General features: G+C 37.5%; 1 protein-coding gene across 10 annotated transcripts in view; it reads left to right on the forward strand.

The window, feature by feature from the left end:
* WDR17 (WD repeat domain 17) overlaps positions 1-26,213 on the forward strand; it is a 108,376-nt gene that overhangs the window by 57,941 nt on the left and 24,222 nt on the right. For all 10 annotated transcript variants that reach the window (XM_058719914.1, XM_058719912.1, XM_058719906.1 and 7 more), the window contains 12 exons: positions 1,634-1,756; positions 4,356-4,540; positions 6,595-6,763; positions 9,347-9,438; positions 11,854-11,936; positions 13,573-13,659; positions 19,392-19,556; positions 21,482-21,684; positions 22,660-22,809; positions 22,898-23,028; positions 23,331-23,456; positions 24,724-24,879. In XM_058719914.1, the coding sequence (XP_058575897.1) occupies positions 1,634-1,756; positions 4,356-4,540; positions 6,595-6,763; positions 9,347-9,438; positions 11,854-11,936; positions 13,573-13,659; positions 19,392-19,556; positions 21,482-21,684; positions 22,660-22,809; positions 22,898-23,028; positions 23,331-23,456; positions 24,724-24,879 (1,670 nt within the window). The remainder of the gene's footprint in view (positions 1-1,633; positions 1,757-4,355; positions 4,541-6,594; positions 6,764-9,346; positions 9,439-11,853; positions 11,937-13,572; positions 13,660-19,391; positions 19,557-21,481; positions 21,685-22,659; positions 22,810-22,897; positions 23,029-23,330; positions 23,457-24,723; positions 24,880-26,213) is intronic.

The following is a 26,213-nucleotide window of genomic DNA, read 5'->3' on the forward strand; positions in this document are numbered from 1 at the left end:
GAGCTGTCAGCACAGAGCCCGACGCGGGGCTCGAACTCACAGACCGTGAGATCATGACCTGAGCCGAAGTCGGACGCTTAACCGACCGAGCCACCCAGGCGCCCCGACCAAGGCAATTTCAACGTAGGTTGGAAATGAAAGTGGAATTTATTACCATGGCTAGAACAGAAGCCCCTTCGTGGTTGCCTAATTGTGAGAGAATTAGTAAAGCTAAGAAGTGATGGGAAGGGAATATGAGGGCATTCAAAATGGTAATTAAGGATTAAATAACTACTTCTGTTGTTTACTTAGGGTCCAAGAGAGAAGTCTCTGAAAGGCTGAGTGAGCTACTGTGTGACTACCTCCCACATTTGCTTCATGTGGGATAAGAGAGTTTGCATGCTGCCCACCGTCTTAAAGAAATTCTTGACATCCTTAAGCACTTAGGTCACACATGGAAGTGCATGGAGTCTTACTTAAATATCGAAATGGCCTTTCACTTCCTAGGATATAATTGATGATAGACCTGAACATTTTCAGTATGCTTTCATTATTACGGAGTTAAAATTCACATACAATAAAACAGCATTTTGAAGTGTAGACTTCAGCGACTTCTGTAGGCGCAAAGTTGTACATCCGTTGCCACCACCTCCTGCCGCAACATTTTGTCGTTGCCCCGGTAGACTCTGTAACCATTAGCAGGCACTCTCCGTCAGCCGCTGTCCGCAGCCCCAGGTGCACACAGGAGTGCATGTCAGCTGCTAAATTGCTCTCTCTCTCTGTGGATTTACCCACTCCAGACATTTCCGAGAACTGGAATGGTTCAGTGCATGTGTCTGGCTTCTTTGACTTAACCGTAAAGTTTTCAAGGTTCATCCATGTTGCGGTGCGTGTCTGTACTTCATTCCTTTTTGTGCAAGGATACTACTCCATTGTGTGGCCACGCCACACTTGGTTTAGCCATGTACCAGTTGACAGACATTTACCTTCTTTCCACTTTTTTTTTTTTTTGCTATCGTAAATAATGCTGTGATGAACGTTTGCATACAGATTTTTGTGTGGACGTGTTTATCGTTCTGTTGGGCGTGTGTGTGGGAGTGCAGCTGGCGAGTCATATGGTAGCTTTCATTATCGTGTGAGGCACTGCCAGAATATTTTCCAAAGGAGCTTATATATAGCAGGTGGGATTTTTTGGAAGGGAGGGAGCTTTCTAATTGGTCCTTAGGTAGTCCTTGTTTGCTGACAAGTGGGCGAGGGAGCATTTTACCAGCATTTGAGAAGACAAAATATTACTTAGTGTTAGCGGCGGACAGTTTCTGTAGATGGCTTTCCTGAAGCAAGTGGGGCAGTGGGCTGCCTTTTTTGTGATCAGACTCTGATGATAACCTTTGTAGGGGATACTGCCAAGGTAGGCAGTCTTTCACCCTAGGAGAGGATTTGGAACAGAAAAGTGAAAGCAAAACGAGCCAAAAATGTAAAGGATGAATACTATTTCATCCGTTTCTCTGTGTTATTGTGCAATATTGTTTGAAGAATGTTGATAAGTGGTGCTAAGAATCTACAAGTTGAGGTTTTTGTTATTTCTTTTATGTCTGGGCATTTTATATTTCAAATAATATTCGTTAATACAATGCTGTTTTCTTCATCCGACTAGATTCTCAAGTGGGTGTTTTGCGTATTTGGAATGTTTCACGAGCAACACCTATAGATAATTTTAAACTAAAGAAAACAGGGTTTCACTGCTTACATGTACTTAATTCTCCTCCAAGAAAAAAATGTAAGTAAAAATATCATCAAAATGTACTATTTTAAAATGTCAGATTTGTTGCTATCAAGTGAAGTGACTGATATAATGATATATAAACATAGCAAATACTATATGCTCCTGAAAAGCAGATTTTTAAAAATAGCCTTTGACAATGTATGTACTAAAGGACCCGTTAAGGCCACATAATATCTAATATTACTAAGTTGAAAATATTTAGAGCCAAGTTGCATTTTTTAAATGCTAATGAATTTAAAAAGAGGAAAAAATGCTAATAAATGAGAATGTTAAGATAATCTCAAATTATCTACACGGGGAAAATGAAACAATGATCATTGTGAAAATAGCAAATATCGCGAGTAATGGGACCAAATAACATTGGTCTGAACTAGGACATTTTATGTCTTAACTGCGGCTCTTTTACAATCTGTAGGGTTTATAAGAAAGTTGAAAGAACCCAAATGCTTGAAACCTAGGCTCTGGAACATATGTTACATGTGTGAATACCAGTTGTCACTGGACTCATAGCTGCTATTTAGGATATTATTTATTTTTGTCTACTTTTTTTCTCGATTATCTTTTGTTGCTTTTTTAATGAAGAGAAATAATAAACTACACTTAAGCTCTAAAGGAAACCATCTGGCATGTGGGGGAGGTTTAGAATTTTTCTTAATTCAAATTAAGGGAGGAAAAAGAGATTGACTTCCTGTTAAGTCCATCATGATTGCTCCATGTGGTTCGTAGTGCTTTCATTTTTGTGTGGATCGGAGAAGAACATGGGGAAGGGAATTTAAGGATCGAGCATTCAAGAGCTCCTGACGCCTCCTTACTCCTGTCCCTCTTTAGAATACAGTAAAAAATTAGCAAGACCTAATCAAAGCCTTATGGTTTTGGTTGCAAATTTGGTGTCGAATTTAGTGGGTGATGCAAGTAGGGGAAGGTCTCTGTGTTGGCAGAGCTTTCATACATTTCCAGGCTTTCCGTACATTTAAGCTTTGCTGTGCAGGCCTAACACTCCTGGATCCTGGAAACTGGAGGGGACAGAAACATCAGGGCCAGACAAGTCCTGTGCTGGAGGCCAGCATATGCATGCATCCTGTATTTTTGTTGAAGTTATTTGTGTTTAGTTGCTACCATGGGATGACTGAACTATTACAGTTTCTCCCCTGCCCATTAGAGATAATACCAAAAATAAAAAGAAGCACATAGCCATCTTGTGATTTTTTTAGTAGATCACTTCAGGCTACCCGTTGTTAGATATCTATCTCATTCCTCTCCCCTCAATTTTTTAATGTAACAAAATGTGGAATAAAAAAAAAATAGTTGAAAATGAAAAGTTTCAAATATAGACATAGTCGCCAAATTCTTCAAAAAGATAAGTTATAGATACATAGGTACATAAAAGATGTCACAGTGGGCACCTGGGTGGCTCAGTCGTTTGAGCATCCGACTTCGGCTCAGGTCATGATCTTGCGCTTTGTGGGTTCGAGCCCCGCATCCGACCCTGTGCTGACTGCTCAGAGCCTGGAGCCTGCTTCAGATTCTGCGTCTCCCTGTCTCTCTGCCCACCCCCCTCACACTCTGTCTCTCTCTCCTTCAAAAATAAACATTAAAAACAATTTTTTTTAATGTCACAATCACCCATAATGTCAACAAATTAAAATATTAGAAAAACCAGCCATGGAACATACTAATTTTAACCAAACTGTCAGCAGAATTTTGTTGAACCAAATGCCTTTTTTGTTACTCATGGTTTATGCTAGTTTGGGCTTCCTGTAATTCTCAGATTCTGAGAAATGAATATTATCAAATTGAATGTAGTAAGGAAGGCTTTATTTGGATCAAAAAGAATTTACTGGAAAATATTTTTATTTATATTCCACTATTTAACTAATATAGATTGGTCTGATCATTTACAGCAGTATCATTACTTTGATTTGTGTTTGCAAGAAAATATTCACATTCTAAGGCAAAACTTCTTGAAAGAAGACAAAATATGAGACAAAGAATATAATCGAAAGTTGAGAAATGGAAATATATGAACAGTAAAAATAAACCTAAGGAAGAAGAAAGAAAAATTGCGATGTAAATGTACGTCAGACAGTTGTGATTCTTAATTTGGGTGCTAAATTTGAATTATAAATAACGTCAAAAATAATTATTTTCATTGGATTGGAAATTAGTGGAAGAGCGTTATTAGCCTTGAAATAAAAACTTTCATGCATGTTTGTGTCTGTAGAGGGGAAGTAAGCCGTTAGTCAGCGTTTTGAGAGAAGATTCTAATTAAAAAATAATCATGCTGTGCTTTAATTTACGGGGAGATATGAAACCGAGTATTTACCACATATTGTGGTTCCTCACTCACTAATTTTCATCCGTTTTTCTCCACCTGCACGTTTATACATATCCTTGCAAAATCATCTCCACCTCTACATAGATGTATGTATGGTTTTTGACAGTGCTGCTGAATTACTCCTGTGGCAGAAAATATGGTTATCGTCTAGCGGTTTATTGATATAAATTCTGGATAAAAGGAAACAAAGGGGCATCTTTATAAACTATGGGAAGCTGCTGGTATAAATACTTACTTGTTTATTCTTTTCTTTTTTAGTTTCAACCCAGTCTCCAACGAAAAATCATTATACGTCCTCAACGAGTGAAGCAGTTCCTCCCCCAACTTTGACACAGAATCAAGCATTTTCTCTTCCTCCCGGTCATGTCGTGTGCTGTTTCTTGGATGGTGGGGTTGGGCTTTATGACCTAGGAGCCAAGAAGTGGGATTTTCTTAGGGACTTGGTAAGTCATTCCTTCCTTTATAAACAACACTTATTTTGTGGTAGCATATGATAATTACTTTTACTTGCATATTAATATTGTTAAAATTATTTTTGCAAAGGATTGTATGTTAGGACCTTATCTTGGTTGGCTGCAACAATTTAGAATTTTATATAGGATGATAAGAAAACTATTACGTTTCTTAAAATTTTAAACATTACACTTCATTAGTATTTAGTATTTAGTTTTATCATGATTACTGCACATGGTTGGTAGTGTTCCCATTTTTGTGTACACCCTGTGGCTCCTTCATGTAGTATTGGGAAATTACATTGCTGTACTGTATTTTGGAAGTAAAATAAGAAACCGGTATTCTTTTAGAAGGAAGGACAAGTCCAAGCTTTATTGTTCATATCTGTGAAATGAATAAGGTTGAGTTCAGTGTTCTCCTAAGATTTATTGTTGTTATTCAATCAGTACAATAAATCTGTTGATTCTGTGAACTTCTGTTCTTGTGATCATGAAGCCCCCGTGTAAAATAGAATACAGACTCGCTGTGGACTCATGTTTTTGTCTGGTTTTTTATCCCCATGACGTGAAATCGTGCCTGCCACACAGCCAGACTTTATTAAGTTTAGTTGAATGAAGGCATGTAATAATGTATATCATGTTGCATTAGACTGATCCAGATACTTAAGAAAATTTTAAGTGTTGGTTGTTTTTATGCCGAAAAACTTAGAAAATGGATCTAGAGCTATAATTGCCCTGGGTAAAAAAAAAAAAAAAAATTGAGGGAAAGAATCACTAATACTGTATCATTTTAGGACATGTTTAATTTCATCTTCAAAAAAAAATGGAAAGGTAACCAAAAAAAATGTTGTAACGATGTGTAGCTTATTTTTAAATATTCCATTTGTAGATTTTTTCTAGATTATTTAATTTTCTTTCCATGTAAATTATTTCCCAGTGTGGTGAACTCTTCTCCTACTTCAGATTACCATTTGCTTACAAAAAAAATTTATCAAAGGGAAGAGGGAAAAATACAAAACTACATTTAAATTTGTAACAACTTCTATTAGCAAAGGAGTAGTCATGCAATCGAAGTTCAGTAGAGTTTCTATCGAGTATGTGTCTTCATTTCAAAATGTTTTATTTAGAAAACGTTTTATAGTTCTAAAAAAAAAACAAATAGTCCTTGATTATAAGTTATTGCAGTGGCTCCTTTCATTTTGATAATGCCTGCCAGTCTGAAGAGACGGTGATTTTTTTTTTCCCTTACAATTTTTAAAGAATAAAGTTGTTAGGAAATTTGGAACAAGACTAATTAAAAACCAAAGCCATGCTGGATACTTTTCAACTCTCCCCAAATCATGACATTCTTTTGGCGTACGTCATGGTATAAAAAAGAGTAGTTGCACTTAAGGGCCCATAGTTTCAGTTTTATCTTCGTCTTTTATTATGCTACCGGAAAGACACAGTAACTGTTAAGAGTTAATTACTTTATACATTTCTTTTCTTTTAGTATTTTTATTTATTTTTTGAGACACAGAGAGAGAGAGCGCACAAGCTGGGGAGGGACAGAGAAAGGGGGTACAGAGGATCTGAAGCAGTCTCCAGTCTCTGTGTTGACAGCAGAGAGCCCGATACAGGACTTGAACTCATGACTGTGAGCTCATGACCTGAGCTAAAGTCAGACACTGAACTGACTGAGCCACCCAGGCGCCCACTTTATAAATTTCTGGAATATAATAATCAGAAAAGACATGTTTTGTGTTTTTGAATTGAAGTTGACAAATGACACTTGGGAATTTTTTTGTATTTTGTTGCTGATTTTTGAGGTATTGTGGTTGAATAAAATCCAGATCTGTATAAAAGAGTCTAGTAATAACAGCACAGAGAACATTCAACCACAGCAGCGATTCTCATTTTGTATTACTATGTTAGTATATATTATCTATTTTAACATGAATGTTTGAAACCGTGGTCCATGTGTCACCTGATTAGACATTGTCATTTGTTCATGAATCACATGAATTGTCCCCAGTAGTTCTGACTTCTTTGTGCTGCATTCTCAGGGGCATGTGGAAACAATCTTTGACTGCAAATTCAAACCCGACGACCCCAATCTTTTGGCGACAGCTTCATTTGATGGCACCATAAAAGTCTGGGATATAAACACGTTGACAGCCGTGCACACGTCCCCGGGGAACGAAGGCGTTGTTTACTCCCTCTCGTGGGCTCCAGGTAAGACTCAGCTCATTAAAATAGAGAATACAATTAAATGGAAAAAAAAAACAACACAGCTAAATGACTTTCTTAACTTCTGTTTTCGTTTGGGTTATATTCTTCTCTCAATGCCATCTTGCTCCAGATGATTGTAGAGGCAAATTAGTTCTAGCATGTATGTTGGTTCTGTTTTTGTGGGGTTTTGGAATAGACTTCCTCTGCAGGTGCGTTGATTTCGGAGCCCTTCTATGTGACATAATCATTTACAAAAACCACAGTCAGTAAGGGTCATCTTGACCCTTCTGGTTTTAGTTGCATTTGTATAGCTGTGCCTTGAAAGGTACAACACATTTTATATGATAAAAGTTTTCCTTAAAATTTTCATATGAGCCAAACACATGAAAGTAAAAAAAAAAAATAAAAAATTATAATCCATATCTTTCCCTGATACAGCTATTTGCAAATATGAATGATTGTATAATCATCACAGTTCCATTGTGACTATATAATTCTATATAAAGTTCACCTTTGTAATATTGAAGAACTGTTATTGCCAGAATAGGGTCTTTTGTTTTGATCTCAGAAAGATGCTATCTTTATACCTTCCCGTACATAAAGGAGAGAAGAGATGTCCTTGAAACTTCTGACATTTTTTTTCAAAACATTATTGCCCTATAATAAATCACTTTACACACCTAAATGAATTTTTCACTTCATAAAGTATATAGGATGTTTTCCTTACTTGTGCTAACGGTGACATATGAATTTAAAATCCACGTATAACCAGGATATAGCTTTTTTTGAGATTATCTTTTCATGCACAGGGATGATTAGCCTTGAGTTTATGGGCTATCAAGGGTTTTAGACATCTTCAGAGATTCTGGGAGTCTCTTGGATTTTATGCATAAAAGTTTTAGCATATGTGTGTATGTGCCAATGTCTGTCAAAGATTATCTTAGGAATCAGATTTTTCATAGAGGTCTGTGATACAAAAAAGGCTAGGAACCTACTGCCGTTTTATTTAGCCCTTATCTCTAACAATCAGGAGAAGATCCAGAAGCCGGTTTTACTTCAAACTCTTAATGACAGTAGTTGTTCTTTTAAGAACATACTTAGTGCCATTGTGCATACAAGGCTAATTGAAAACAAAAAGTTACTTCACTAGTTAAAAGAGCTAACTAGGTCTCTCACCCGCTGCCTTATTCACATGCATTTCAATTTTATCTTTTGTGATGACCAACATTTACTAAAGAGGGTCCGAGGTCAGCGAGGTTGAGTAACTTACCCAAGGTTATGTGCGTAGTGGGTGGTGGTGGAATCAAGGTGTGAACAGCTGTCAGTTTGACTTTGAAGCCTGTGTTCTCGGTTAGTGCCATATGCTTCTGCTTAGCAGGGCCCCTGGCTAGGGAGGCAGGAACTGGGCCAGCCGATGCAGTGACATAGCACATGGCAGCTAGTAGCTGGATAGTCTTCCTCCTACAGAATGTTATAGAAGTCTCAACCCTAAAACTTACTTAGAAGTTCTAGGTGTAAAAACCATTGTTTGAAATCGTAACCCAGAACCTAATCTTACTGAAAAGCATTATTTCACTCTACATTGAGAATTTGCCTCAGGAAAGTAAACATGTTGGAAAATGGAAATTCTTAAGGTTTTTTTCTTTGATATTTTGAAATGTGATTACCGATGAATCACTACTTTGGTTAAGTATGGAGAAAATTTAAAAGACTAATGCAGGTCGATAGGAAGTAGAGTAGAGAGGATTGCGTAACTTGCCATAATCTTAGAGTAGCTACCGCAGGAAAAGAAAAAAAAGTGCAGATTCATGTAGAAACTTCTCCCCAGTAATTTGAGAACCCACAGGGGGAGCAGAATGAAAATACTAGAAACATGGTAAGGACTTACATATTTTTTCAGGTTTCTAATAATTTATCATTTCCTCCATGTTTTTACCCCATGTTTTACTCCTAGGTAGCACATGGCAACTCTTCCTTTCTTCTAATGGACAAAGTCTCTCTTTGTCTGCCTTGCAAAAAATACTTAAGTCCTAGACCATTTCCTAACTTAGCAGCAGTTTGATTTTCACAGATTTTTTATTTCTTAAAAACATAGTTTATGTTTTTTTATTTTTTCTATGATTCTCCCTACAGAAATGCTTTCCTAACCCCTCCCCCAAAATTAACTAGGTGTAAGATAAAGATAAATGTAAGCGCTGACGGGAAATGTGATAATATTGAGCAATTATCGATAGTTTTTGTATTTGTGATTGTGATAGTTTGTTCATGTCAACGAAAGAGTCTCTTAGACATCCATACTGAGGTATTTACTGATGAAATGATACAATGTCAGAGATTTGTTCCCATGCAACCCAGGAGGGACTATGGACAAAACAAGATTGATGGTGGTTTGGTAATTGTTGAAACTCTGGGATGGTTACGTTCATTATACTCTTCTCTGGTGGCATATACTTCATAATTTCCATTATAAAACATTTAAAAAGAACTGTTAATACAAAGTACAAGTCTTTTTCAAAAATTACTTTTTGAAAAGAAATACGTATGTGTCAAACATTTCGTATCATGTCTAACCAATTGTTTCCTAAGGTGACTTAAACTGCATTGCTGGTGCAACGTCCCGAAATGGTGCTTTTATTTGGGATGTGAAAAGGGGCAAAATGGTACAGCGATTTAATGAGGTAAGGTTTATTTTTTGCTAGCTGAGTAGTATGATGGCTTATACTGCCTCATGTTTTGTAAATGCTTTTCTCTCTTAATTTAATAATCACCAGGTGACATTATGTTCTGTCCCTTAGAAAAAAATCCAAGAGAACATACACATGTTGAAATGAACTCTGAAAAATGTAGATGGGTCTAAGATATAAAAATTCTCCTAAAATTGCATTAGAGATTCAAAGGAATTCTTTTTTTTTTTTTTATGTTTATTTCTGAGAGAGGGACAGAGCATGAGTGGGGGAGGGGCAGAGAGACAGGGAGACACAGAGTCAGAAGCAGGCTCCATCCTCTGAGCTGTCGGCACAGAGCCTGACGCGGGACTCGAACTCGAAAACCGTGAGATCACGACCTCAGCCAAAGTCGGTCGCTCAACTGACTGAGCCACCAGGCGCCCCTAGAGATTCAAAGGAATTCTGAATCCTCCTCCACAGAATTTTCTAGGCAGATACTCAATTGGTTGTCAAAAGACCGAACTCAGAACAAGTTCGAAATTACGGCCTGAATTCTGTTACTAACCAGCTTCTGACACCGGCAGAGTCATTTAATGTCTTGAACTGGGTTCTTCGCCTGTGAGATGGTGAAGTTGGATTATACGGTTTCTTGGATTTCCTTCCGCTTCTCAAATTCTGTTGTTCCACGGCAAGCACGAAAACCTCCCCTCTTCCTGCTTGCAGCGTCTCAGGTCATGCTTGACTTCTGCCTGGAGTTAAATTGCCAGCCCGTATTCTACAGAGTACCGCTGATATTTGGGAACCACATGATCTTGTTAGAATGTGTTAGGTATGAATCAAGGGAAATAGGAACAGCATCTCTCACCATTTCAAAATTTCAGTCATTTCAAATGATTGCTATTGAAGTTTATTGAATATATAATTTATTTGAAAATGGTTTATGCTTCAGGCTTTCAAACCACTTGTACAAAATCTGATATTCCCACAAGGGTTAAACAGCTTCGATGTTCTAGGGGACACTAAAGTAATGCGGCAAATGCAGCGTATTAGGGAAATGTTACCCACCGCCTGTAAGCAAAGATGAAGCCTTGAGGAAGGACCATGTAGTTACATTCCTCCCTTTCTCTGCATAACAATACTTCCCTTTCAGCTGTGCCCCCAACCTGCCCTCTTCCCTCCCACCAAGAACACTACCTATCCCTTAGTGGTCATGTAAAAAGAAAAGAAGAACTCGAGAAAGAAACTTTTGGCCTTAATTGAAAAATGTTATCCTTAGGTGTCAGTCCTGTTGATCTCTTCTTATAGCATCTTGGCATCTGTGACCTCAAATATGTGTCCATCAGTGCCACCGCGGCCCGTCCGGCCTCCAGCAGCCCTGCATCCTGGCATCGGGGCCGTCTCTCATGTCCATACGGGAAGACTCCCGGCATTCAGTAGCATAGTCGAGACTGATCTAAAAAGTGCCTCCCTCTAGGATGATAAATATGGGACAATGCCAGCTTTAATTAACCGAGTTAGGTACAGTCTTCAAGCCATAAGTGCACTTTCCTTGGGACAAACAAGGCTGACGGAAGGCCTCCACTCCTTCAACTACATGAGTATAGAGACCACCTCCATTTTTGTACCTGTCGTTACACAGCTGCCTACCTCAACCCCCAAAGAGGAAAAAAGAGCCAACTAGAGACCATTTTAGTAAAGGAGTCTTAAAACTCAGGGTAAGAAGTTACTTTAGTCTCTCCCTAGCAGCAGCCACAATTGAACTTAAAGTTAAATAAAAGTTGGAAATGGATTGATTGCAACTTCTATTCACCCATATCCCTGTTGATGAATGATGTTCCCATGAATAATATGTTCCTTGTGGTTTTAAAAATCTTTATCATACTAGCTATGACTCTGTCCCTTCCCCTTCCCCAGTCCAAGAATGTAGAGGAACAGGTCAACATAGAGTGATTTGTTACAGGAATAACCTTAAATCCATTCTCCTTTGTTTCTATAAAAATAAAACTTCGAAATTTAGAAGAACAGTCACTAATAACAATTTCTTGCAGTATTTCGTACACTGTAGTTGTAGCCCTGGGTTAGGAAGCAGATAACCGTCTTCGTGTCGAGTGGCACTTCAGGGAAAGGCATTAAGCAGAGCTTCATTCTACAGATGGCCGAGGAAGCAGATTCTGGCTCTGTGCCAGTGTCTGCAAAAAATGAGTAGAGCCACTCAATTTATATGTCAAGACAGAGGTTTTGTTTCTTAAGTGTGATAGCTTTATTCATTTTAAAAGCATATACCCAGCTTTCTGCTGTTGACAATAATGCCTCTGTTAGCGTCATCTAGAGTAACTTCCTAATAGAAAAGCAATACAAGAAGTAAATAAATATGAGAAAAAAGGGGTGAATTATTTTTTATTGATAGGTATTTTGCATTTTTTGAAGCATGGAAAAAACGGAATATTCTGCGTTGCCTGGAGTCATAAAGATTCCAAAAGAATAGCCACCTGCAGTGGTGACGGTTTCTGGTAAGTACTGTGTATGAAGTTATCCTGTTTATAAAAGATACATTTGATAATACCAATTGTATCGTGTTAGCGCATACATTAAAACAGTCGGTGAGATCCCGTTTGTACAGCGCTAGCAACTATCCTAAATATATGTAAACCCATCTAGGCACATGCTGTGTTGCTTTACTGTATTAGTAATAGGAGTGCGGTGATGTTTAAAACACATAAACCAATAATTCCTTTCTAAATGGAACTACCACCTGAGATATAACTAAAATACTGTGAATTGCCTCAAAGAAACTTTAAGGACTTCTCACTAAGAGCCTAAATAATCCTCACCACATTTTGAAGGGAGTGGTGTTCTAGTTTTACAAGTGGCTCAAGAGATACAAGTGCTCTAGAAACTTGTTCACCTTTTGTAGATGCTGTTATTTATAAAAGGATGAAAAGCCTTTGCAAGGAGGAATAAAGTAATACATGTGGGAGATGCCTTTTTTTAGGTGACTAATATCTTTGACCCTGTGTTTCAGGAGTATGTGCTTTCTTCATTCTGTTAAGTCCCAGGAAGAAGTAGGTTTCCAAGAAATGTATGGAAGGGAAGAATTGCCTTTGAGTTAAACAAGTGTCTGTTAGCAGATGATGCTACCATGGAGCTATAAGCATTGTCATCTTTGACAGGTGGTGTAGACACACATGGCTGTTGAGAATAGAGTAAGCATTGTCTCCTGTTAGGTTTTGCAATCCCCAGCCCAATTTTCTCTTCCTCATTTTTAACTTTCAGTGAAAAAGATAGTTGTTATGGAAACCAAAGATCTTTTCACCAGGAAGTTAAAAGTTTCAGAAATAACAATATTAGTGACTTTTTCCCCCTGAAAAGAACTATTTGCTAATCGATAAATAGCCAAATACAAGAGATGTGCCTCTGAGGTTTTTGGTTCGGTGATACACATTTAGCTTTCCCATGCACTGTCAGGACCCCGCTTATTTGATCAATACCACCGGCAGTGACTAAACATTTGTAAGCATAGATCACCACCACTCCCAGGTAGTTCCAAAAGTTTTCATTGGCCTAATGATGTTTGAGACGGTTTTTTCTAGAGACTTAGAAAAACCTGTAATACGTTAATTTATACACAGCTTCTTTTTTTTTTTTTTTTTTTTTTTTTTTTAATGGAATCAATAGCTATTGTATTTTGGCAATGATACAGTTGGGTGTTAGAACTTCTTTCTGGCATTAGAATTTGCCAGAAAAACGTTCTAAGTTCTGTGTCTCAGGCTTGGTGCAATAGTACATGCAGCCGGCATTATAAATGGGTTGCAGTAAATACAGATTTTGAACTGCTGAATTTTGAAGCTAAAAGTGAAATGCTTATGTCAGATCCTTGTTTTCAAATACATGTATTAAACTAGGTGTTTCCTCAACTAATAGTTTTTAAATCAAAATTTATCACCTCCAAATTAAGTGGATCGCCATAATTAATAGTGTCCGATGTAAACATACGTATAATTGGTAATTACACAGTGCTTTTAAATGTTCCCTGTGCTTTGCAGACAAGGTCTCTATCCTTTTGAATTAAACGATTCTGGCTTTGTTTTTGTGAATAACGTATTTAGGGTGTTTTTTCTTCTATTAATATGTCACACTTGCTTTCAGTATTATCCGAACGGTTGACGGTAAAGTGTTGCACAGATACAAGCACCCCGCTGCGGTGTTCGGTTGTGACTGGAGCCAGAACAACAAGTAAGAATTCTGCTCTCGAGATAAGTAAAAACTTCGTAGCTTTTAAATAACCATGAAATTTAATGTTACTCCCATAGGTGGTACTCCTCACTCTTTTTAGGTAATGGTCGTTTTGCCTGGTCTTGTGATTGTTCCAGCTGATGCTCTAGGAAGAAGCAGAGGGCTAGCTAATAAGAAGTGCAGAGCAAGTCTAATCTGCATGTAGCTTCCCCACAGAGGTGTAGGTAGCCCTTTCCCTAAACCCACTTAGCGATCTCTCCAGTGGTTTTCTCCCACCAGGACTCTCCATCGCTGCCCACTTCATGCCTATGCTGTGGCATTGGAGGACTTCCTCAAACGTAGAACCCGCATGCAGAGTTCTGAACGGTCATCCTTGCTTAAGACCCTAGTGTATTCACCATATGAACATCGGCTCAGATTTAAAAATTGATCCAATTTTTAAGTCAAACCCCTAGTAAAACTGATCCTTCAAGTCACCGCACTTCCAAGAATCTTGCGTTTCAAACCTCTCCTTAGGCTATATAAATTATACATAGAAATTCAGACTTTCTTTAGATATTGTGAAATAATATAAAAATGAGACAGCTCATTTTCATGCCACAGCTTTCCCTCATGCTGTCTCCCTTTATTTAGGATTTGCTTCCAGCCCCACACCCATACAGTACAGCTCATCTGTACTGTATGTAGGTAATGTCCACCCCTGCTCTGGCTCTCAGGTCCAAACCACTTCTACAGAAAAGTGTTCTTTGACCCCCGTATTAGGTAGATTTCTCCTGTGATATCCTGGGAACACTTAACGTAATGAAATTAATTATAACAAATAAAGTTAAATAAATATTAGAGCAGAAATCAGTGATACAGGGTTGCCTAGCTGGTTTAGTCAGTGGAGCATGTGACTCTTGATCTCGGCGTTGTGAGTTCGAATCCCACACTGGGTGTAGGGATTACTTAAAAATAAAATCTTAAAAGAAAAGAATGATATAGAAACTAAAAAAACACAAACAAAAACCCCATAGAACAGATCAGTGAAGGGGCGCCTGGGTGGCGCCGTCGGTTAAGCGTCCGACTTCAGCCAGGTCACGATCTCGCGGTCCGTGAGTTCGAGCCCCGCGTCGGGCTCTGGGCTGATGGCTCCGAGCCTGGAGCCTGTTTCCGATTCTGTGTCTCCCTCTCTCTCTGCCCCTCCCCCGTTCATGGTCTGCCTCTCTCTGTCCCAAAAAAAAAAAAAAAAAAAAAGAACAGATCAGTGAAAACAGGAACTGGTTCTTTGAAAAGATGAACAAAATTGGTAAACCTCATTCAAGACTCATTAAAAAAAGAGAGAGATGCCAAATAAAATTATTAACCAAAGAGGAGAAATAACACCCAACATCGCAGAAATACAAACGATTACAACAGAATATAATGAAAACCTATGTGCCAACAAATTGGACAACTTAGAAGGAATGGATAAATTCCTAGAAACATATAACCTACCAAAACTAAAGCAGGAAGAAATGAAATTTGAACAGACCGATTACCAGCAATGAAGTTGAATCAATAATCAAAAAACCCCAAAACAGAAGTCCAGGACCAGACGGCTTCACAGGCAGATTCTATCAAACATTTAAAGAGTTAGTACCTGTTTCTTCAAACTATTCCAAAAAAAATACAAGAGAAAGGAAAACTTTCACATCCATTCTGTGAGGTCAGTATCACCCTGATACCAAAATCAGGTAAAGACACCACAGGAGAGAGAACTGCAGGTCAATATCTCTCATGAATATAGATGCAAAAATCTAACAAAATATTATTAGCAAACCAAATCCAACAATATTTTTTTAAAAATTGGGAGCACATGGGTGGCTCAGTTGGTTAAGTGCTCAGGTCATGATCTCACGGCTAGTGAATTGAGCCCTAAATTGGGCTCTCTGCTGTCAGTGCAGAGCCTGCTTTGGATCCTTTGTCCCCCCCCCCCCCCCCCGCCCCTCCCCTACTCACATATTGTCTCTCTCTATCTCTCAAAAATAAACATTAAAAAAAATTCAGGGGCACCTGGGTGGTTCAGTTGGTTAAGCATCCGACTCAGTCTCAACTCAGGTCATTATCTCACGGTTCGTGAGTTCAAATGCTGCATCGGGCTACATGCTGTCAGTGCAGAGCCTGCTTGGGATTCTCCCTCTCTGTCCATCCCCTGCGCGCGCGCTCTCGCTCTCTCTCTCTCTCTCTCTCTCTCTTTCTCTCTTTCCCCCTCCAAATAAACTTTAAAAAATTTTTTGAAAATCAGGGGAAACTGGCTGACTCAGTCTGTTAAGCATGCAACTCTTGATTTTGGCTTAGGTCATGATCTCAGGGTTGCATGATCGAGCCCTGTGTCAGGCTCTGTGCTAGGCATGGAGCCTGCTTAAGTTTCTCTCTCTCTCCCTACACCTCACCCCCACTCATGTACTCACTCTCTCTAAAAAAAGAAAAAAGAAAAATCATACACCACGATCAAGTGGGATTTATTCCTGGAATGCAAAGGGTGGTTCAGTGTTCGCAAATTTATCAATATGTCATATCAATAAGAGAAAGGATAAAAACCATATGATCATTTCAATAGATGCAGAAAAACCATTTGACAAAGTACAACATCCATTCGTGATAACCCTGTGCAAAGTAGGCCTAGAGGGAACATATCTCCACGTAATAAAGGCCATATATGAAAAACCCACAGCTAACATCATACTCCGTGGTCAAAACTGAGAGCTTCTCCCCTAAGGTCAGGAAGAAGACAAGAATGTCCACTCTCCCAACTGTCATTCAACATAGTACTGGAAGTCCTAGCCACAGCAGTTAGACAACATGAAGAAATACAAGGCATCCTGATTGGTAAGGAAGAAGTAAAACTCTAGTTCCAGATGACATGATACTGTATAAAGAAAACACTTAAGGCTCCACCAAGAAACTATTAGAACTGGAAAAAGAATTCGGTAAAATCGCAGGATACAAAAACCAATATACCGAAATCTGTTGCATTCCTATACAGTAATAATGAAGCAGCAGAAAGTGAAATTAAGGGGCCGCCTAGGTGGCTCAGTCAGTTGAGCGTCCGACTCTTGATTTTGGCTCAGGTCATGATTTCACAGTTCATGGGATTGAGCCCCATGTTGGGCTCCATGCTTAGTGTGGAACCTGCTTGGGATTCTCTCCCTCTGCCACTCTCCCATGCTCATTCTCTCTCTCTCTCTCTCTCTCTCTCTCTCTCTCTCTCTCTCTCTCAAAAAAAAAGTGACATTAAGAAAACAATCCAACTTATAATTGCACCAAAACCAAAAAAATTCCTAGGAATAAATGTAACCAAAGGGGAAAGACCTCTACTCTGAAAACTGTAAAACACTTGAACAGAAATTGAAGATGACACAGAGAAATGGAAGGACATTCTGTGCTCATGGGTTGTAAGAACAAGTCCTGTTAAAATGAACGATAAAGAAGATGTGGCATGTACACAATGGAATATTGTTCAGCCATAAAAAAGAATTAAATCTTGCCATTTACAATGACACGGATGGATCTACAGGGTATTATGCTAAGTGAAGTAAGGGAAAGACAAATACCATAGGATCTCACTCATGTGGAATCTAAGAAAACAAACGAGCAAAGGGAAAGAAAAGAGGCAAACCGAGAAACAGACTCTTAACTATGGAAAACAAACTGATGGTTATCAGAGGGAAGGTGGATGAAGGGACGGGGGAAATAGGAGATGGAGGTTAAAGAGTACACTTGTGTGAAAAAAAATCAACCAGGAACTACTTGACACACAAATATTAGCCATGTGAGTAATAAATATATACATATATAATCTTTAAAAAAACATAATAAAATTAAATTTTAGTTGGAAATTGGCTGTCTCACCCTCTAAAATGTAAGCTCCATGAGATCAGCAACTGTTCTCTATTTTTAGGAGCGTATTCTCAGCAAAACACTGTGCTGCTGACCCTCACTGTGCCTTGAACAAAGTGACTATTTAAAAAGTATTTCTTGGGGCGCCTGGGTGGCGCAGTCGGTTAAGCGTCCGACTTCAGCCAGGTCACGATCTCGCGGTCCGTGAGTTCGTGCCCCGCGTCAGGCTCTGGGCTGATGGCTCGGAGCCTGGAGCCTGTTTCTGATTCTGTGTCTCCCTCTCTCTGTGCCCCTCCCCCGTTCATGCTCTGTCTCTCTCTGTCCCAAAAAAAATAAATAAAAAACGTTGAAAAAAAAAAAAAAAATAAAATAAAAAAAAAAAAAAATAAAATAAAAAGTATTTCTTCAGTATACAAATGGATAGGATTACCTTGTATCCGACCGATAGACTAGTTCTACATTCGTATTTCTCTGCTTTATATGGTTGGTAAGCGTTTGACTAGTTGAAATAAAAATTAGATATTAACGCTATATGTTTTCTCCTGGTTAAAAAAAAGTCCTTTATACTTAACTTGCATGCTTACTACCAAGTGTACCTAATAAATTTCATTTTTATTTTTAAAAGCTTTTTAAAAAATGTTCTAATAGAGTATCCATATTTTAGGTAGCACCTTAGGAGATAAGTGAAAAATACCTTGAACTTACAAAGTTTATTCATAATATATCTCTGAATTTACAATTTGGATGTCTGTACATTCCTTGAATGTTTATTATTTAATTTTTAAGATTTTATGTTTATGTATCCACATACATATAGCCACAAAGACGTACTCATGTATACATGTAAATATTTGCATTACACAAAGTGTATTTCCCCATGTGTAGAACCTTGCCCATTTATCAGTGGGACTTAGGCAGATGTGATAATGCACATTTAGAGATGGGCATGCCAGTTGCAAACTGGTGTATTTCTGCATGTGGGCTTAAGTAAATATAAGTATTATGACCCGTATGACAAAAATCAACAATTTGAAGGAAGGTTGTGATGACAGTTGGGTCCAAATGTGTAACTTCCTCTCTTTACGTTTAGAGTGTGGGGGCTGTTGGTATGATCATTAATGATCATTAGTGATTTCCACAGTTCCACCCTGTTAGTGCTGGAGTTAGTGCCCTAACTCCATTTGGAACAGTATTCCAAGTATGACACTAGGGTATAAATGGTTGCTTAGTTTACTCTCGGTCTCTTGAGAATAACAAACGAATATCATGAAAAGATCAGATCCACATATTATGTTTCCAGAGGATCCTTAGTGGGAACAGTTAAAGCATCTCCTACTGGAGTAGCCACCAAAGAGAATTGGCAACCCAGGACTGTAACTTTCGTCGGCTGGGACAGCCTTGTCTGCAGGGAGCTTTCCCAGCATCCTTCAGGGGAAGCATTGCTATTTGTACTCGTGCCACGGAAAAATTTCTATGATTAATAATTTGCTTACCAGCAAGGAGGCAAATCTCAGTTACTCACCATTGCAGACCCTCGTCAAGACCCGATAGCTATGAAATATAAAGGTAGGAGAAATATTCACCAAATTTTGAACCTGGACATTTAAAAAAAGACCTTATAGAAATACAGATTCCATGATCTCTGATCTAAGATTAAAAATAAAAATTCAACCAATTAAAGGGAATATAAGGAAACCCTTCACACTATGGCAGTTTCTGGAAATAATGGTTTTACTTCTGTGAGTTTTCTAACTACGTTAAGGAAGCAAAAAATTCTGGTTTCAGAAATTAGAACTGTAATACATTTTAAAATTATCAGTAACAAATATCAACTTTTTTCATATTTTAATGTGCCACTGATGATATTCCAGAGACATGATAGCCACTGGCTGTGAAGATAAAAATGTTCGTGTCTATTACGTAGCCACCAGCTCTGATCAACCGCTGAAAGTCTTTAGTGGGCACACTGCCAAAGTGTTCCATGTTAGATGGTCTCCTCTGCGGGAGGGAATTCTTTGCAGTGGCTCTGATGACGGGTATGTAGTTTTGGATTTTAATTTTTTAGTCCTTAAAATCATAAGCTTATAATTTTCTAGAAATGTACGTATTCGTGTGATCCAACTTTTGGGTGAAAATATGTAACAAGTACACACAGGCAGTTAACACTTACCTAATTGCATTTAGCCAAAAGTAAATTAAATTTTGCCACACTTAAGTTGTCATCATATTCATGATTTCTATTTCCTTAACTTGTTTTGTTTACTATGGATGCTTATTTCTATCTTATTAGAGACAAAGTTAACAGAAACAAAATTTTTAAAGGATCAGTTCGGAAAGAGAAAAAAGATCCAAAGCAAATCTCTGTAAAACACAAGAATTTTTTAAAATAATGACCCAATATTAAATATGGAAAACAGCTGTACTCTGTTTTCATTAGGAAAAGAAAAAAGAAGATGATCTTGTATTTTAGCGCGAACAGAATGTGTTTAGAAATGAGAGTGATTTAACATTTTTTTTTCGGGGTTTGTGAAAAAGTTCCTGAAATCTTTTCTGTTTTATATTAAAACGGGATAGATTTGCATAGTACAGCTTGGTCCCTATTTTAATACAAGATAAATTAGGGTAAAAAAAAAATCTTACTTTAGGCAGATAGAAATCTGTATACAGTCACCACAGGTTTAATATTGAATAATTATTTTCATCTTGAAATTTTGGCATCCATCCAAATTTCATAAGAAAAACAATGTGAAGTTTCTGTGGGTTTTCACTGGAAATGTTACTTAAAGTAAGGTTATGATGTCAAAGTGAAGGAGTTGACTTTATGGTAAGTCTGTTAACATAGACTTCAATGTCTAAATTCTATGGGTACATGGAAAAAAGTATAATCTTCAACCATTGTCTAAGAAATATTTGTCAGAAAGGTAGTAGTAAGCATTTTACTTATTTATGATAATGAAACTTGAAAGTCTTGTAAATTCAGGTTATTGATCCCGTTAGTAGTCATATAGGTGATAGCATGCTGTTGGCACCTGTAAATAATGCTTATGTGCAGTGGGGTATATCAAACTCTTTTTGTGTTTGGCTACCAAATATAATTATGTTAGCCTAATGTTTGCCTAATCTAAATTATGTCATAAAGCAATACCTGTTCTAGGGAATGCCTCTTAGAATAAATTATTTTGATACAACTCACTTCAGCATAATCTTATTTATGAAAGAGTGATATCAACCAAAAATAACTTAAATGGTAGCATAAGAGATTAGCACAAAGTTAGGTTATGATATGCCTGGACACATTGTCCTGTACTAGGGTAAGGGGAAGAAAAAGGAAGTCTTTATAATAGAAAGCAAAAATAAATATGCCTTAAATAAAATTATATAATGTGTCTTCTTTACTTTGTACAATGGGTAGATTCAAATAATGTCATGAATTCAGTTATATTTGAATTTTGTACTTGATTTTAGACTGATTGCACACTGACTAAGCCACTTATTTTATTGACCAAAACATGAAGGAATGATTTACTCTTTGATAAGAGCATAAAGATGAATTGATTGTTCAAATAATACCCATCATCAAACATGCTATATTTTCGTGATGTACAAATAATGTGAGGGTTGTTAGATTATTTTATATGTATTATTAGTCATATTTTTCTTTTGGCTTTATCTGTTCTGGATATTTCTCTTGAAGAAAGAAATGTTTTAAGTATATAAACTGGAGTAGTATATTTAGTATCAGTAGTAAAGGAACAGTTAAAGTAAGGAAAAATATGCTGAAGTAGGCTAGCTCTAGCCTAATTATTTGTTCATTTCCATGATGAAAAGAATTGTAGTAGAACTTGAAACTAAAAAGCTTTTCCAGTTTATGGAGAAATAATTGTACTCCACTAAGAGTGTGTCAGTACTTTAGATAAGTTATAACTTGAATGGTATCATATACATAATATTCTGTTTTCAGTTCTGTTCGAATCTGGGATTATACTCAGGATGCTTGCATAAACATTCTTAGTGGCCACACTGCACCTGTGAGGGGATTAATGTGGAATACTGAGATCCCTTACCTTCTCCTGTCTGGCAGCTGGGACTACACTATAAAAGTATGGGACACTCGAGAAGGAACTTGTTTGGATACTGTTTATGATCACGGTGCAGATGTATATGGTAATGTGTTTTTCATGTACTTTCAAATTTTGTTGTATTACTGATGGTTATAATTTCTGAAAAAAGCAATATTTTTTGAATAAGGCTTACAGTGCTTCATTTTAAAATAACATTTTTCTTACTAGAAATTGTACTTGTTTGTTATTGAAATGTCAGAATACACAAGATAATCCAAAACGTCATGAGAAATTATTTGTGTTTCTGTGCACACAGACACATGCACACACATATGGCTTGGATTTTTCTCCCTTCCTTTACCATCTCTTCATAAAGAAGTTGTGAAACAGGGAATCATTGATTAAGTAGATAGAACTTACCAAACCATTCTTCTGCCTTTACTCTTGGATATTTAGAACAATATTTTATATTTTAATGTGGTACTAAGTCAATAAATATAATTGAACTGGGTATGGAAACCAGATTTCTTGTCTTTTGCATGTCACTTTCATTTGTAAACCCAAACTTTGATGAAAAAATGGTTCCTTAGAGAAAGGTACCGAATTCTAGCCACTTGTGTCCATATATGTCATATCGGTGGACTTTTAGTTGAAGCAGTGGGGCTGAGTGTGGGAGAGATACTGTTTCTGGATGTTGTTAACTGGAAGGTCCCAACTGTTCCTTCTTGCAGTTGGAACTTCCATCCATCTACCATTACCATTACCATTACCATTACCATTACCATTACCATGTACTCCATTGGCGTGATAATATGCTTGCTGCTGAACCACCCGAAATGTAATTTCAACATTTTCATCCAGGACCATTTGCTAATCATTATTCAATTTTGTATCCATATTAATAGACTATGCTAAATAATTTCTTATATTCTTGTATCATTTTCAGCCAAAATAGAAATGCTGTCTTAAAACACTCCTTTATAACTTCAATTCTGTAGAAGTTTTATGAGATACATACAGATGAAAAGCATTTTTCAGTGTTTACTTTAGTTAAAGTAGGTTTCTTTTTTTCCATCAGGGTTAACATGCCATCCCAGCCGCCCCTTCACCATGGCATCTTGTTCCCGTGACTCTACAGTGAGACTCTGGTCATTAACACCTTTAATCGCTCCTTTACCAATGAATATTCTGGCAGACAGATCTTGGGAAGAAATTATCGGGAACATTGGTATTGCCAACATGCATGCATTAGGTTTTATTTTTTCAATACTATCTTCTAAGCAATCCTTTCTCACTGAATTATGTCTGTTCTTTAGATCATGCTGTGGAACAAGGCACTCCCCCTCTATTGTGTGGTAAAGTATCAAGAGATATTAAACACGAAATAGAGAAGCTAACTGGTAATCCTCGAGCAAAGAAGCTAAGATGGTTTTCAGAGTGTTTATCAGTGAGTATTATAGGAATTAGGTGAACATTTTCCCTGTAGTCTAAATGAGTCATGACAACTATTGTCCTCAAGTTATCACGTATTTGCTCATATCGTCCCAACTCAGTGGGTCCCTCTGAACATAGCTCGTACAGACTAATAAAACAAATGGAAACCAGAAACAATAAATGAGATAAAGCATAGTTATAATTTTGTTAATCTTTCAATTTAAATATGCCTCCATTGTGTTTGTGAAGATGCAAAGTTCCGTGTGGTTTTTAATTCATCCTTGTATCTTTGGTTTTTCTGTATCAACCTTTTAGCCTCCAGGTGGCAGTGACAACTTATGGAACTTAGTTGCTGTGGTAAAAGGACAGGACGATAGCTTGCTCCCTCAGAACTACTGTAAAGGAATAATGCATTTGAAACATCTGATTAAATTTAGAACGGTAAGTATGTATGTCAGGATCATGTACTCAAGCCCAAATTATTTTTGCCTTTCACTGTTGAAATATAAACATTATTTTTCAAAATTTACATAATTAGAGTTAGTAAAGTAAAATGAGTAACCACTAAGAACATAAATGGTAAAAACCGATCATGAGAATATGAATTATTTGAGACCAGATTAAGGCAGCCACGGTTTCTATAGGTTGAATCTCGTGTAATTCTTCAAAGTCACTTGGCACCACCTGAAGTGGTGTTACCCTTACCCTATTACCAGGTGACCATGACGTGTGGACCCCTCTGATTTTAGTCTCAGAGGCTGAATACGCTGTATTCTCGGATACGTTTTATCAAAACTGGCCATATTATAGCTGTTAATGAATTTCATTTCGAAATTATCAGTGACCTTATCCCTGGAGTGATATACCATACAAACAGACCACTCCTGGGACCTGAAAGAGGAAATAGCTTTTCTATTTGCAATGAAATATCCGCGGTTAACTCAACTGTCGGTGAGGAGAACCATTCCAGAGATGTGGATGGAAAGGTCATACGGAACAGTTATTTTCGTAAAGGAGCGCCTTGATCACAAACGACACCTACCCACTACAACTCTTACCACCTGACAGTAGGAGAGCCTAGAGAGTGAGCCTGTCACTTTTAATTTTTGAGAGTTTTCATATATGTTTTCACCAGTTACATATCACTCTATCATTCACTACTTTTTGGCCCCTGGACTTGTATCTAACCATAACAGCCGCTAAGTTTTTTTTTTTTTTTTTTTTAAATTTTTTTCAACGTTTTTTATTTATTTTTGGGACAGAGAGAGACAGAGCATGAACGGGGGAGGGGCAGAGAGAGAGGGAGACACAGAATCGGAAACAGGCTCCAGGCTCCGAGCCGTCAGCCCAGAGCCTGACGCGGGGCTCGAACTCACGGACCGCGAGATCGTGACCTGGCTGAAGTCGGACGCTTAACCGACTGCGCCACCCAGGCGCCCCAACAGCCGCTAAGTTTTAAGGACAGTGGGATTTAGCCTTTCTCTACCCCATACCAGACACATCTACTCTTTACTCCCCACACACATCAAAATATTAAGGTGAAAGAGGTATCATGTTTTATAGAGAAAAAGTATTGATTTTTAAAAATACCTAATTTCCATTGCTATCTGCTTTTAAAATATGTGCCCATGTAATGCTTTTATAATCATCTTTTATCACCAGCTCTTGTGTAACAAAATTTAGAACATTTTGTTTTCTTTTTAACCAGTCTGAAGCCCAAGAATTAACAACAGTCAAGATGTCTAAATTTGGTGGTGGTATTGGTGTGCCCACTAAAGAGGAAAGACTGAAGGAGGCTGCAGAAATACATTTGAGATTAGGACAAATTCAGAGATACTGTGAACTTATGGTTGAACTTGGAGAGGTAATGTGCTAAAATCAATGAGTTTAACAAAGTATTGTAAGTATTGGTGGAAGACTAAATATTAAGCTTATCTCAGGTAGTGTGCCTGAGAACAGTACTTACCAGAGTGAGATTTCCCAGGCCAGCAGCATCAGCATTAACTCGGGAACGGGTTAGACGTGCATTTCCCAGCCCACACCTACACAATCAGCAACTCCAGGGATGTAGCCCAACGACCTGTGCTTTTATAAGCCCTCCAGGTTATTCACATGCCTGAAGCCTGAGAACCACTGCCCTGGGGTAGGATCTTTGATTCCCTTTGATATCTAAAAAATACCCATGTTGGCTAATTTGCTCACATTGGGCTCCCCTCGCTAATACGATTTGTTGTGACTAAACCCCACACTGGCCACAAGAATGGTTGTCACTGAGGATTTTCTGGTGAATTAGGTCCTAGGGCACATCCTGAGTTAGAGGACTGATTCAGCAAAACAGAGTTTTCAAGAAAAAGGTTGAGATAAATCTATCCTATTAAAGTTAGGGTGGTGGTTATTTTTGGAAAGTGGGTGGCAAACAAACTAAGACAAGAAGGAGAAGGGGTTTCTGTTTCTTGATCTGGATGTGGTTACTTGATTGTTTTTAGTTTGTGAAAATTTATGGAGCTTTTTGTTTTTCTGAATGTCTACATTGTTCAACACAAATTCTCCCAACCCTCCCCCCTCCAAAAAAAATGGCAGGGATTCATTTCATAGTTGATGAAAAGCTCTAAGTTAGTTATTTTATAATTACAAAATACTATTAAGTGTACTATTAAATAATATAAAGTAAAAGTGAACAATAAAGTTACATTAAAATATATCAAAATTAAATTTAACTCACCTTTTTATTCCCCTATACACTAGAAACAAATAATTACTGCTTGACCTAAAACAAAATGTCATTTTAAAATGTTACTGAAAACACATTGCAAACTATAAAGTGTTCAGGAGCAGTATAAAAATTTTACTTCTAAAGAAATAGAGGTTTGGCTTAAAGGTTACCTTTCTAGCAAGACACTGTTAGAGTATTGATCAAATTCAAGAAGAAAAAGAATAAATAAATTTTGGTAGAATACTAATTCTTCATCTTCCTGAGTTTTATATTTGGGTATATATTTTTTAAAGCTATATTGAATTCACATTTAAAGATACTTTCACAGTGTCCACTTGTGGAGCTTGAGAATTTTGTTGTGCAAGGTCATCAGTGTTCTTAACGATCCAAAACACTGTCCTTCCAATCCTTAAGAAATACAGACGTCTTTGGAGCGCTTCACGATATCCTTCTTCTGTAGTTTCTGATTCTTTGAGATTAATTCT

Source organism: Neofelis nebulosa, chromosome 3, assembly GCF_028018385.1.
Source record: "Neofelis nebulosa isolate mNeoNeb1 chromosome 3, mNeoNeb1.pri, whole genome shotgun sequence".
In the NCBI taxonomy this organism is placed as follows: domain Eukaryota; kingdom Metazoa; phylum Chordata; class Mammalia; order Carnivora; family Felidae; genus Neofelis; species Neofelis nebulosa.